At 35.1% G+C, this 13,922-nt stretch overlaps 1 protein-coding gene across 2 annotated transcripts; it reads left to right on the forward strand.

Annotated features, from left to right (window-relative positions):
- Nucleotides 1-231: 231 nt before the first annotated feature.
- Nucleotides 232-13,822, forward strand: LOC104234501 (mitochondrial inner membrane protein OXA1-like). 2 transcript variants are annotated; one of them, XM_009788071.2, is made up of 10 exons: nt 232-327; nt 906-1,397; nt 3,101-3,191; nt 10,490-10,537; nt 11,148-11,206; nt 11,386-11,461; nt 11,559-11,690; nt 11,843-11,950; nt 12,991-13,045; nt 13,131-13,822. In XM_009788071.2, exons 2-10 carry the CDS (start codon nt 919-921, stop codon nt 13,418-13,420), a joined length of 1,338 nt encoding a protein of 445 aa, XP_009786373.1. In that variant the 5' UTR covers nt 232-327; nt 906-918; the 3' UTR covers nt 13,421-13,822. The 2 variants fall into 2 exon arrangements, with proteins under 2 accessions (XP_009786373.1, XP_009786375.1); XM_009788073.2 differs by lacking the exon at nt 232-327 and adding an exon at nt 342-423.
- The last annotated feature ends 100 nt before the right edge of the window (nt 13,823-13,922 follow it).

The raw sequence follows: 13,922 nt of genomic DNA on the forward strand, positions 1-13,922 counted from the left end.
TATTTTTCTCTTATCACAAAATAGGTTACACATTCAAATTAGCCAATTTTGTTTACATATTCAAATTGTAACTGGTTACAGCTTAACTTTAATTTAGAGAAGATAAGGTTAATTACACTAAATAATTTAAAGTGTTTGATTTTGTAATGCAGGGGGTGAGTATAATTGAGTTATATTACAGGGGTGTTTAGTGTAATTCTTATAAAGAGGTAGTCTGCGCCAGGGCTATTTTTGTATTATCACTTCTACTGGCTGACACCATCTTGCTCCTAAAACCCCCAAAAAACCGAAAAACCCTGCCCATTTTAGCAGTTCCTGTAATTAACTGTAAGCTGTCTTTCTTTATGTTTTGAATTGTCAATAGAAATAATTGGGATCTGAAATTTTAGTTTTGAATATTGCTTTCATATTCTTCAATTTTAGGTATTTTCTCTGTATCATAGTTACTGAATGATAATAAAGTTTAATCTTTTTTGGTGTTTGATTTACTAACTTGTTCAGCTAAAAATTATTTTTTTAAAAGACAATATATAACTATACATATATGCTGGATCCTCCTATGTCTTTGTAGATATTTTCTTTGCATCATAGTTGCTGAATGATTGAAGGGGAGCCGGGTAAAGTTGGCAAACAAGCTCTTGCAGAAATGCATAATAGACCCTTGTGGTCCGGCCCTTTCACCGACCTCGTGCATAGCGGGAGCTTAGTGTATCATGCTGCCCTTTATAGTTGAATCATTATAAAGATTCAATTTTTTTCCTTACTTTTTGTGACTGTGGTGTCCGAGCTAGGACATATATCGAGTAACTCTAACACCCATTTGGGAAGAATTATAAAGGTTTAATCTTTGGTGTTTGATGTACTAATTTGTGCAGCTAAAAATTTCATTTTTTTTTTTTTTGAAGGAAGCAAATTCAAATGGCTTATAGGAGGAACTTAACAACAAGAGCTAAGTTTCTTTATCAGCAACAAAGAGTTGTTACACCAGCATTTCATTATTCACATGATGATGATAAACAAAGTCAAGAACCCATGTGTAAAAATCCAAGATTTTCCACTTTTTTACAGCCCCATTATGTGAGAAGAGGAATTAACAGTTTCAATGGGCCCAAAAGCCCATTTCAACATCGAAGATTTCGCCCTTCCCCACACATGATTTGTATGAATTTGGGTTCAGTGTTCACTAGGAATATGTCTAGTAGTGTTAGTGGTGGTGGAGCAGAAAAGATAGAGTACATAAGTGAAGTTGCTGAGCTGGCAGATAAGGCTGTCGAGGTTGTAACTTCTCAAGTTCCAGCAGTGAATGAGGTGGCAGTTGCTGCTGCTGAGTCGTATTTGCCCGTGCAGGCGTTGCAGTACTTGATTGATTATGTTCATTTTTTTACTGGATTTGATTGGTAAGATTAATTTTTTATTTCTATTTTGCATAATATTGGCATGTGATGAGTTTGAATGGAGTAACGTGGTCAATGAGGATTTATATAGCTGACATAACTTGTTTGGACTGAGGCGTAGTAGTAGTAGTTGTAGTTGTTGGTGATTGTTAAGAATAGCATGGTATATTGCTTGTTGTTTCTATTGATGTAGTAGTAAAAAGGAAAGAGTGTGGTATAGTTATTCCTCTTTTGATAAAATTTAGGCAGAGGCAGATGTAGAGTGTAAGTTTTTTTTGATGAAATAAACTGTTGTATTAAAAGGCATCAAGAAGATGCAAGAGTACAAGAAGCTACTTACAAGAAGTAGATATACAAAAAACAAAAGTGAGTTGCTAGCCCCTATACAATGTCTCAATCTAGGACAAGAGAGCTAATAAACTCCAAAAAGTGTTCGGTACTAACTATTGAGGACAGCTTTGTTCAGCAAAAAAGATTGGTTAAACATTTGGCTTTAATAGAGTGGTTTGGAGTTGAGATGCCATCAAAACATCTTTTGTTTCTCTCATTCCATAAACACCAAAAAATAACTGCAGGTATCATAATCCAGATCTTTTTGATGGAATTATCAACTGGCCAAAGACTCCAACTCAAGTACGCATCTCTCAGATTTTATGGCATGACCCAACTTATCCCAAAAATACTATAGAACATGTTCCATATATCAATGGCTACTGGACAGTGCAGGAAGAGGTGATTGATAGATTCCTGGTTCCTCCTGCATAGATAACATCTATTAACCAGTTGAAACCCTCTTCTGTTGAGATTATCTTGAGTTAGGCAAGCTTCATGTAGGGCTGTCCAGTTGAAACCAATGACCTTCACTGGTAATTTGGTCCTCCATATCAGCTTCCAAGGCCATGCATCAAGAACTTGATTCCGAGAAATGAGTTGCCTATAACATTCTTTGACAATGAAACTACCCTTACTGCCCCATCTCATCATGTCCGAAGCATTCCCATCAATATTGTAAGCCTCCACTTTGGCTATCATTTCCATCAAGCTTTCAATCTCCCAGTCTAGAGTGTAAGTTATGGGTAGCTTTGGCTCAATCTTATATAAATTTATTAAAGAAGTAGAAATAATTGATTTCAAACCCAATAAATCAAATAAGTTCTGGTATTGAATCCCAAACTCGAAACCATAATGTTCAAATCCTTGATATGTCTCTGAATTTTTAGGTGAGAAAGAGAGGGATAATATGGTTTATGAATCTATTTACTTGTATTTCTTATATAAAAATGTGTGCATGTGTGTTTCCAGAACTTGATAGGGTAATAAAACGTTGAGGTTTAATTTGAGATGATATTTGAATTTATAGTATGTCACTTAGATTGATTTAGTTTTTGGACATTTATTAATCGGGAGATGGACAGATGTTTGCTGGAACTCTTACTGTAGAACTGTTTAATTCTAAACACTTGAGAACCCTTGCATATATTGAAGTTTTTTCTTTTCTTTTTGTAACTTTTGATGTATTTTTAATTTCGGAATTTTGACAGACATAGGAAATGTTTCATCTGAAATACTTAGGAAACCTTAAAGTTCATAGTTTGTTTCTCTGTTTTGGTTGTGCCGTTTTAATGTAACATTCACGAGTTAAAATCAACTTGTGCTTTATATTGTCACGAAATGACCGACGACTTCATTTTGGAAATATATTTCAGGTGGGCATCAATAATCGCTACAACTATTCTTATTCGATGTATAACCCTTCCATTAATGATTAATCAGCTCAAAGCCACTTCAAAATTGGCGGTAAGTTTTTCTCTAATGGATCTTAACCTTACTGTCATGGTCATATAAAATGTACTGGTCTTTATCAGACAGATACCACAGGTGTGCGTGAACTTGAGTTGTTTCATAAACCTACTTGCTCGAGCTTGACTTGGATTTAGCATAGCTTAACCAACTCATGATAACACTATAACAACGCTCAGGCTCGACTTGATCACTATTATCTTTTGCTTGTTACTTGTTCAAGTTGGCTAGAAAGTACAAAATTTGTGTTAAACAGGTTCAATTCGACATACATATGCTGTGCGAAATGAAAATTTTGTCTTCGCAAAATCTACGGAGTAAGGTGGTTATGCTGCTTTGTTGTCTAAAGCAGGCAGAGACAGCTGATTTCTCTTCTCGTAGCCCTAACTATGTTAACTTCTTCTCCAGCTTAAAAAAAGAAGAAAAAAAAAACAGTAATATTTTAGCATGCAGAGTTGCTACATAAATTCTTAATCTTTGAATGTCTTTGGTTCTTTTTTGAAATGATAACATTTGAATATATTATAAAATCAGTACAACTGGAAACCATATTTACAGGTAAAAGCTAACTAGATTTGCTAGTGTGCAATCCTAGCAAGATCCTAATATGTCTATGATTGACAATGTATCTTCTGTGTAAATTTGTTTACACCAAAAACAAAAAAGAAGAATACAATTGAGTTTGATCTTCTGTACTGAGTTACTTCTGTCTTCAAAACATCTAGCATTCCTTTCCTTCCAAACTGTTCACCAGATGCATGCTGGGACAATCCTCCATCTATATCTGTTGGTTGCTTCAGCTCCAGCTTCTTCCCAACTAAAAAGAACTTCATTGATCCTATGGGGCATTGTACATGAAATACCCCTAAGATTAATAAAAAATTTTCATAGTTGGTTTGTTATCTTGCAGTGTAGAAATAGATGGCTAACTGTCTCAACACTTTCCCCACATAGAAGACATCTTGAGCACAAAGAGATTCCTCTCTTTATGAGATTATCTTGAGTTAATACAGCCTCCTTTGCTAGTAGCCAAGTGAAATAAGCTACCTTAGAGGGAATCTTAGTTTTCCATATATGCTTCCATGGCCAATCTCTTATCTGTGGGTTATTTTGATTCAAAATCTTATATGCTGCCTTCACCTGATAGACCCCTCTGTCATGCCTCTGCCACCAAAGTAAGTCCACCCCTTCCTGTATTCCTTTAAATGTCTCCAGCTTGTTATAAAGGTCAGTTAATCTTGCTATCTCCCAGTCATTCAACTGCCTTCTAAGAATTAGTTCCCATCCTTGAGAACTCCACATCTCAGCTACTGTCTTCTGTTGGTTTTGTGCCAAACCAAACATATCATGGTAGAGTTCCTTTAGGCATCCATGCCCCAACCAGTTATCATTCCAGAATGAAGCTTTCCTTCCATTGTTCACTCTTATGAAAGTGTGATTCTTCATTGTAGGCCACAGTTCCCACACACTAACTCCATATGATGCACTTCCTTTGACACCCAGTTATTTTCCTCCCCATACTTTGGTTTGATCACTTTGCTCCATAAGGTTTGGGGTTCTTGAGAATACCTCCATAGCCATTTCATTTTGAGCGCCTTGCTTTGATTCTTCAAGTTTCTGATTCCCAGACCACCTTGCCTTTTCATCACTGTGATGGATTTCCATTTGGTCATTTGACCAAATGGAAGGCCTTTTTCTCCTTATTCCCTTGCCAAAGGAAGGATCTTCTGAGTTTGTCCAATCTATGTATAATTCCAGCTGGAATTGGGAACAAGGACATCATGTAAGTGGGAAGTGAATCTAAAACTGAGTTGATTAAGACTAGCCTTCCCCCCATTGATAAATATTGAGCTTTCATCTTGACAACTTCTTCTCACATTTTTCAATAACTGAATTCTAAATCTCTTTGGATTTAGATCTTGCACCCAGAGGCATCCCCAGATAGATGGAAGGTAGAGACCCTACTTCTCCTCCCAATACCAGTGACAGTTGCTCCATATTGTGGACTTCATTGATGGGGTAAATATGGCTCTTTCTCCAGTTGATGTGAAGTCCTGAAATTCCTTCAAACAAAACCAAGATGATCCTCAAATATCTAAGCTGCTCCTCTTCAGCGTCACAGAAGACTAGAGTATCATCGGCATATTGGAGATGTGTGATCTCTAGACTATTAGCACCATTCCTATCAACCTCAAAGCCTTTGACTCATCTATTGATATTTGTTGTCTTAACCATGTTGTTTAGACCTTCCATGGCAATGATGAATAGGAAGGGAGATAAGGGGTCACCTTGTCTTAGACCTCTATTGGCAGGGAAGAAACCTTCAGAAGATCCATTTATGAGGATGGAAAATCTGACAGTAGAGATACATAATTTCATCCAATTGATCCATTTCTGTCCAAAACCCATCTGTTCTAGCATTTTCAACAAAAAACTCCAGTTGACATGATCATAGGCCTTCTCTATATCTAGTTTGCATAGAATTCCTGATTTTTTCTTTTTGATTCTTGAGTCCACTGCTTCATTGGCTATCAACACTGCATCCATTATTTGTCTTCCTTTGATAAAAGCCATCGGTTGAGCATCTACTAGTTTGTCTACCAACCTCTTCAGTCTTTTGGTCAAAACTTTTGAGAGCAGCTTGTAGAAACTCCCTATCAGGCTGATTGGCCAGATATTCTCTCAGTTCTTTAACACCTGTCTTCTTTGGAATCAGTGCTACGTATGTTGCATTGAAGCTCTTCTCAAACATCTCTTGAGAATGAAAATTGTTGAAAGCCTTCATGATGTCCTGCTTCACAATATCCCAACACTTAATGTAAAAACCCATTGTGTAACCATCAGGGCCTGGGGCCTTGTCACTAGCACACTTCTTCAGACAGCTCAGAACTTCTTGCTCCTCAAATTTGCTTTGTAGAAATTCCTTCTCCAAATCTGAGATAGTGGGGCAGTTGTCAAAATTGGCGGCAGGTCTCCACTCTTCAGGTTCTGTGTTTAACTTCTTATGGAATTCAATGATCTCATTCTTTATTCTGCTTGGCTCCTCCACTGTTTCATCTTGGATCACCAATTGATCAATATTATTGTACCTTTTGTGTGCATTGGCAGTGCGATGAAAAAATTTTGTATTTCTATCCCCTTCTTTGAGCCACAGGGACCTAGATTTCTGTCTCCATGCACTTTCTTCATTCTTGAGATGCTCCTCAAAATCCATGAGGGCAGCTGCCTTCCTCACTGACTCCCCCTCTGTCAAAGCTCTTGCTTGCTGTATTGTATCAAATTCTGCCAATTGGCTCATCAGTTTAGATTTTTGCATTCCCAGATTTCGCTTACAACTTCTGCTCCATTCTTTTAGCTTGCCTTTGAGGGCTTTTGGTTTGCAAGCTAAAATGTAGTCTGGTCTTCCTGAGAATTCAAAAGTTGTCCACCAGTTCTTTATTCTGTTATCAAAACCTTCAGAATTCAGCCACCAATTTTCAAACTTAAAGTATGATTTGGCTTGCTCCCAAACACCACAGCAGAGGGCCACCGGGGAGAATGTCTTTGGTCTTTGTTAACGTGCATTGACATTTTCCAGAATTGTAATGGATGTGCTTGATATCTTAATATGATGTACAATAATTTTAGAAATTGTATTGAAAATGTACTGAGCAATCATGATATAGGTGAAGCTCAAATTGGTTGCCCCAAGATTAAGTCGATTATAAACTACACAGCTTGATGTAGGTTCTCTACTTTTTATTATATTGCTTGTATATTGTAATTGTCCCTAATCAAATAATATTATTACTTTATCAAAAAATATGCCAACTAGAAAGTTTGACTCAAGTTAAGTCAAGCTCAGGCTAAGCATTTTATCTATACTATATTAAAAGCACGAAATCCCTTAGCGAAATGTCGTTCGCCTTTTTTACCCTTAAAAATTTAATTTTACACTGGATAAAATAGTAATTTAATTATTTTTTAATATTTAGGAATAGTTTTAATTCATTCCCTAATATTTAGGACTCCAAAATCAATTAAAGATTGTGTACCAAATCCTTCCTTATTTGAGCTATATAATATAACATATATGTAAAAAAAAAAATCAATTAAAGATTGTGTACCAAATCCTTCCTTATTTGAGCTATATAATATAACATATATGTAAAAAAATAAAAATAAAATAGCTTCGGAAAAGCACAATGTTTTGTACGCTTCGTCTGCATGTAAAAACCTTTGATGGAACACTTTCAATTCCTAAAGTTATATTAGGAAAAGCATGAGCACTTTGGAATCCTTTTAGCAATAGGAGTCTTTTTTTTAAACATTAACCAATTAAATTTTCTATAAATATTTTAGGCAAAAGTTTCGTTAAGTATTCATATATATTAGGTTATACAATCAAACCTTTCTCTAACAACATCCTTATATAATAGTCATTCACTATAAAAGCTGCGTTATTCTCAGAACCGAATATTATATTATGTTATAATATATGTCCTCTATAACGACACTTCACTATATCAGCCAAAAAATTTCGGAACAAATGAGGCTATTATGGAGAGGTTTGACTGTAATACATTACATTCAATCCTTTTACTTAGGGGTTTTTTTTAATATACGTTTGGCTAAAAGAAAGGGAGGACGAGGGTCTGAATCGGAAAAAGAAAAAAAAACATGTACCAAATTATTTCTCTTGGATAATATATATATATATATATATATATTATATTGCACGGCCAGAAAATTGTAAATGTCGTCCATCTTTTACCTTAAAAATAACTTTTACAATGGACAAATTTGTAACTTTGGTTTGTTTCCTAATGTTTAGGATTTTGAAATCAACTAAAATTTTTGATATTAAATCTTTCCCAGTTAAAATAGGTAGGAAGTACTAATATTTAGGAATTTAAAATCAATAAATATTTTACCTTATGTAAATTGTACTAATAGACAATACATCCTTTGTGCAATACGTATAAAATCAAGATGAGAACGATGGCGACTTCAATTAATTACTAATTAAAAATTAAAAAATGGAGACATAAAATCACATACATTAAATTAAAATTATTTAATACAGTAACTTCTAAGTAAATTTATTTCAATGTGAATAATTAAATATGTATTTTAAGTATTCTTATTTAATCATATAAAGTAATTAATTCATGTTCAATTAAGCACCCAAAATAATTATTCAATATCATATTTAAGAATAAAAAAATTATACAAGCCTAAATTCATCTATATTTATACTATAAAGTCCCTATCGAAATATCGTTCGCCTTTTTTTATCCTTTAAAAATTAATTTCACACCAAACAAAATAGTCATTTAATTATTTTTCGAATATTTAGGACTTCAAAATCAACTAAAATTTTATTTAAGAAGATCCTAATATTAGGTCTTCAAATTCAAGTTTTTGACCAGTTTATTCAAATTTACTTTATTATTATTTTTCCTTATTTGACCAGTTTTTATAAATATCCTTTTGGAGTTTAGTACGTGACCATTAAAGTTTTTTTAATTCTTAGCCTCTAAGGTATATAATAGTATTTTTTTCCTCCAAATTGCCAATAATTGGTTGCCTAAAATATGGAACATCCATCAGCAATGTATATTCGCTTTTTCCTGTTAAATTTTTAAGAGTTTTGATTTAATCTTAACTTTAAATTTCTAGAAGTCTGAACTAATATGGTGTTAATTTAGAAATAAATTAAGCTACCACCATACTATGTGAATGTGCAACTATAGTTAATATTTTAAACCTAAGTTAAATTAATGTATTTGGAACCCTTGAAATAACTATAAATTTGTCATCCCCCACCCCCTCACCCTCTGATAATTTTAAGAAATTGACCTCAACATTGTGAACTCTTGAAATTTCAAAATTGTTATTAGCAGAGTACATCCGGAGTGAGTTTAGGATGGTATTGACTATTGCATGAAGTAAATTTAGACTTAAATCAATAAGAATTCAGGCAACTTTTTTTACACAAGAAGAGGTTCATTTGGCTATAATTTTGATTAACATTGAATGAAGAACTATTTTTTTGTATAACGACATTATGAACGTAAAGTTTACAAAGAGATGTTGGATGAGATATAACAACATAGCATATTTGTATCTAATATAATAAAATATTTATAGCTATAAATACTATAGAATTCATTACACTAACTTCACTCGGAAAATGTTGAATTCAGTTATATATTATATCAATGTAATATTATCTTTTTCATCATTTAAACATATATTGCGTTTAGTTTTAACTCCATTGCTATTTTTTGATAATTTGTATACATTTTATATTGATTAATGTGATGCACACGTGCAACGCACGTACACTAATACTAGTTTATAAGAAAAAAAGGGCAGTTTGGTGCGCGGAGCATTCCATGTACGCAAGGAACGGGAAGGCCGCACCCCAAGAGCCGAGAAGGCAAGAAGGTGTGATGCAGGCAGCCTACCCAAGCTTCACTGACTGATTTCAGGGCTCGAAACCGTGGCCTATAGGTCACAAGGAGATAGCTTTAACGTTGCTCCAAGACTCCCCTTTAGGCTAAGCACTTCATTGCCAAACATTATTTCTTCTGAAACTTGAGGAAGTAATAACGGGATGTTGCAACATCTATTTCAAAGTGGACGTTTGTTTCATAATGTTGTTTGTAGATGATTTTATCTTGATGAGCGTTTTCTTTCTTCGGCCTTCCAGTATGACTCCCCCCCCCCCCCCCCCCATGGGGATTGGTCCTTATCTCTTTATAAATTCATTTATTGTATCTTGCTAAAGTTGTTGAATATCATCTAAGACATGTTTACCTTTAGAATGCAAGCTCCTATAAATTTCCTATCAATCAATTAACTACGCCTCAACCTGAAATTAGTTGGGTTGGTTGGCTGAATCCTCTATATTAATTCTACACTGTTCAGGCGTTTCATTCAATTCTTATTGAGGTTTGACTATTTTTACATTGGTTGTCTACCTACCACAACCCTTATCCTTAATTTGATGTGGCACCCGATATGCGAAGTTCACTTGGGCGGACACGGCGCTTTTTATAAACTTTTATATACTTTTCGAAAATGTTGAAGTAACCAAACGATTTGTCAGAATCTAATCTCTCGTTCTGCATCCCTTACACAAGCCCAATGCAAAAAAAGAAAAAGAATAAGGAGAGAGATTTATAGTTGTTTCCCGTTAAGTTAAAGTCCGTCTTTGCTAATTTTGGTTTTTCTTCGCAATTCATCCTTTTTCTTTTCTGATGAAATTTCATAAATCATCCATTTATTAACATGCATGTCTTTTGCAGCTTGTGAAGCCAAAGTTGGATGCGATTAACCAAGAGATGCAAGATAGGGTAAGTTTGATATGATTCTCTTCCATTCGCCATTGACATACATTATTTGGCCTTGTTGTAATAACTTTTAGCTATGAAACATCTATTAGTTTTATGTCATCCTGTTGGAGGATGTTAAGTAGTGCTTTAAAATTTACTTATTATTACACATTGCCATTCTGCTTTAGTACAAGATTCTTATACTCTAACCCTCTGTATTATCATCTCTAGTTACTAATTCCAAATAGATTGTATATCTATCAAATTTAGGCAATATATCAACGCGTCCATACTAGTTTAGTTCTCTATCTCAGCACTCTTTGTGACCAACGGTGGAGCCAGAATTTTCACTGAGGGGTGTTAAAAAATAAAGAATTAAACACACGGAAAAGCCAAGGTGATTCAACATATAGTATATACATGCATAAAAACAATATCTTTTACCTAGCAATACAGTGCAATTTTCCGGCTAAGGGGTGTCAGTTGCACCCCTTAGTTAAACGTGGCTCCGCCACTGTTGTGACAAGTTCCACTGTGTGTGACAAACTATATAAAACGCTCATGATATTTTTTCTTCTAATTAAGCTAGTGTGCAAGAATTACCTGGTTAAACTTCTTACCTTTTTACTAGGGTATGGCTCCGGCAGCTGTCGCTGAAGGTCAAGAAAAAATGAAAGCAGCAATGAAGGAGTAAGCAACTTCTCATTAAATCATATGTATGACTTGTTTGGGGAAGAGCTAAAATGCAAATCCACCGTTTCATTGGAGTCCTTAATTATCTTATGTATGCTCAACATATAATTGGACTCATAATTTACTGAAATGTTTCGATATGATGGATGTCTTTTCACTCTATGACATTCTTGCAGATATGGAGTTTCACCCTTCACTCCCTTAAAAGGAATTCTAATACAGGGGCCAATCTTTGTCAGTTTCTTTATGGCTGTAAGTTTATCCTCTTTCTGCTATCTATAATGTCCTTTTCCCCCCTCCCCGTACCATATTCATTGCTAAAAAGTAAAATTTATCGCCTAAAATGCAGATTTCAAACATGGTGGAAAAAGTCCCTTCTTTCAAACAGGGAGGAGTGCTTTGGTTTACTGATCTAACTACTCCAGATAGTATGTACATCTTCCCTGTTTTGACTGCATTAACATTCTGGATAACGGTGGAGGTGAGTTGTCCTTTTGTTCATTTCGGTGTATGGTGCCTTCATCTACTATACCTTTTAATATTCTCCAACAAATCCTGCTGTCTCTATCTAGATATCTTCACACCAATGTAATTTCTGACAATTTTTGTTAACCGGAGTTTGTTCTTTCTCAGTGCAATGCTCAAGAAGGAATGGAAGGAAATGCTCATGCTAAAACTATAAAAAATGTCTCACGAGCCTTTGCTGCGTTAACTATCCCATTTACTGCTGGTTTTCCTAAGGTACATAATCCAAACCAACTCTTGCATAATGATTTAGCATGTATCTATCCTTTTCTATTTACGTTGTGAAGAATCTGAGGTAGAACTTTTCTACATCAAAGTACATGATGTGCTTTCACTTCAAATTGGCCTTGTGTCTAACTGTTATCATCTTCTTTTTTCTGGGTTTCCTGATTGAATACATGCATTATCTTTTTGGTTTTTGATTGTTGAAGATATCCTTAAACATTTCTTTCATAACTTTCGTGCTTAAGAGAAGCATGGCGGCATTTAGTTCTCTTTAATCAGGAGGTCACGGGTTCGAGCCGTGGAAACAACCTCTGGCAGAAATGCAAGGTAAGACTGCCTACAATTGACCCTCGTGGTCCGACCCTTCGCTAAACCCCGCGTATAGGGAGAGTTTAGTGCACCGGGCTGCCCTTTTTTATAGGTCAAGTTATAAGCATTCTTAACTTCTCAATTGCTCAAAGATAACTTCACTATATTTACCTTACACAAGGTATTAGAATATGGGATTGGTGCACCCAAAGGTTCTTCCTTTATCAGCTGGCTCTCTCTTCTAGAAGGTGTTAAATGATCGTATCATAAGCGTTTTGCATGTCAAAAGTCACAATCGAGACACGGCTAATTTATTTTGGGTGTCTATCATGTTTAACACAATTGTTGTTCGTGTTGGACCATGTGAACCCAGAGGCGGAGCTAGAATTTCAACTTTATGGATTCTGAATTTTGGAACGACAACTTCAAGTGCTAATAACTGGGTTCTAAATTTAAAATTTGTACATATTTAATGAATTTCTTAATACAAATGCACTGTTTAAGCAAAAGCTACTAGGTTCGATTGAACACGTAGCCGAGCTTCTGGCTCCGCGCCTCTGTGAACCTATAGTTAGCCTTTATGTGCTTTGTAATCCTTGTAAATGCTATGCGCTCGTGGTATGTGCTTTTGCTTGGAGTTGATTTGAGTTCTTGGTTGGTTATTCTTTCATTTGTTGTAGTGCTATGTCGATCACTGGTGGTTGTTTTTTTTTCCTTCGCAGGCAGTATTCTGTTATTGGATGACCTCAAATCTTTTTTCACTCTCCTACGGATTAGGTTAGTATTGTGGTTCATTTCCTGCACAAGCATTCATGCGTTAACATGTTTCCACTTTTCATCTTGTGTCTTCTTTGTGTGCCAGTGATTAAAAATCCTGCAGTTAAGAAGTTACTGCGCGTTCCTATAGTACCTGTAAGTCCTCCATCTGAACAAAAACCGGGACTCTCGTTTTTCGATACTCTCAAGAAATTTGCTGCAGCACAAGAGCACTTAGTAGCACAAAAGCACGCTCAATCATCACTTCCCGAGGCATCAAAACCCACAAGTCAAAGTCTATCATCATCATCATCATCGTCGTCTTCTGTTCTTGGTCAAAGGATCGAACGTTCAGAGAAACAAGTAAAAAGAAGAAAGAACAAGAAGAGACGATGAACGTCGTTGATTGAAGGACAAAATTTGATGTAGCAGATGGCTAGTTATAGGTTATTAGTCGCGCTTATACACCATTGAAATAATTGGAACATAAGCTTATTTTTCACTTAGTTTATGATTCTTGAGAATTATAGGGTAGGGGAGGGAGCAGAGTATGTAATTTATTTCAAAGTACGTCATAGAGATACTAAGTGGATTTTTTCTTATTTTGTTTTTTTTCTTCTCATTTTTCATACGAATATAGGCATTCGAGAAAAGATTATAGTCGAGAAATTTTGTAACGATGACCAGAATACTGCAGCACTAGATGTCAGTAGTTTGCTGTAATAAGCAAATCAATTATGACTTGCAACCACAAGTTATAATTATTTTTCACTAGTCTATTGAAACTTGTTTATGCTATTGAGTTTGCTTCTTGGTGATAAATTGCACTTTCTAGCAGTAATAGAAGTCATCATATGGTACATTTCCTTTATTGACAAAAGCAAGGATGATAATGGTT

This window comes from Nicotiana sylvestris, chromosome 12 (genome assembly GCF_000393655.2).
Source record: "Nicotiana sylvestris chromosome 12, ASM39365v2, whole genome shotgun sequence".
Lineage (NCBI taxonomy): Eukaryota > Viridiplantae > Streptophyta > Magnoliopsida > Solanales > Solanaceae > Nicotiana > Nicotiana sylvestris.

What these genes read in the sequence shown, in the direction of transcription:
- LOC104234501 (XM_009788071.2), top strand. Translation starts at nt 919, where the DNA reads ATGGCTTATAGGAGGAACTTAACAACAAGAGCTAAGTTTCTTTATCAG. An exon ending in TTTTTTACTGGATTTGATTG is followed by an intron (nt 1,398 to 3,100) that starts GTAAGATTAATT and finishes AATATATTTCAG; the next exon opens with GTGGGCATCAATAATCGCTA. An exon ending in AAGCCACTTCAAAATTGGCG is followed by an intron (nt 3,192 to 10,489) that starts GTAAGTTTTTCT and finishes TGTCTTTTGCAG; the next exon opens with CTTGTGAAGCCAAAGTTGGA.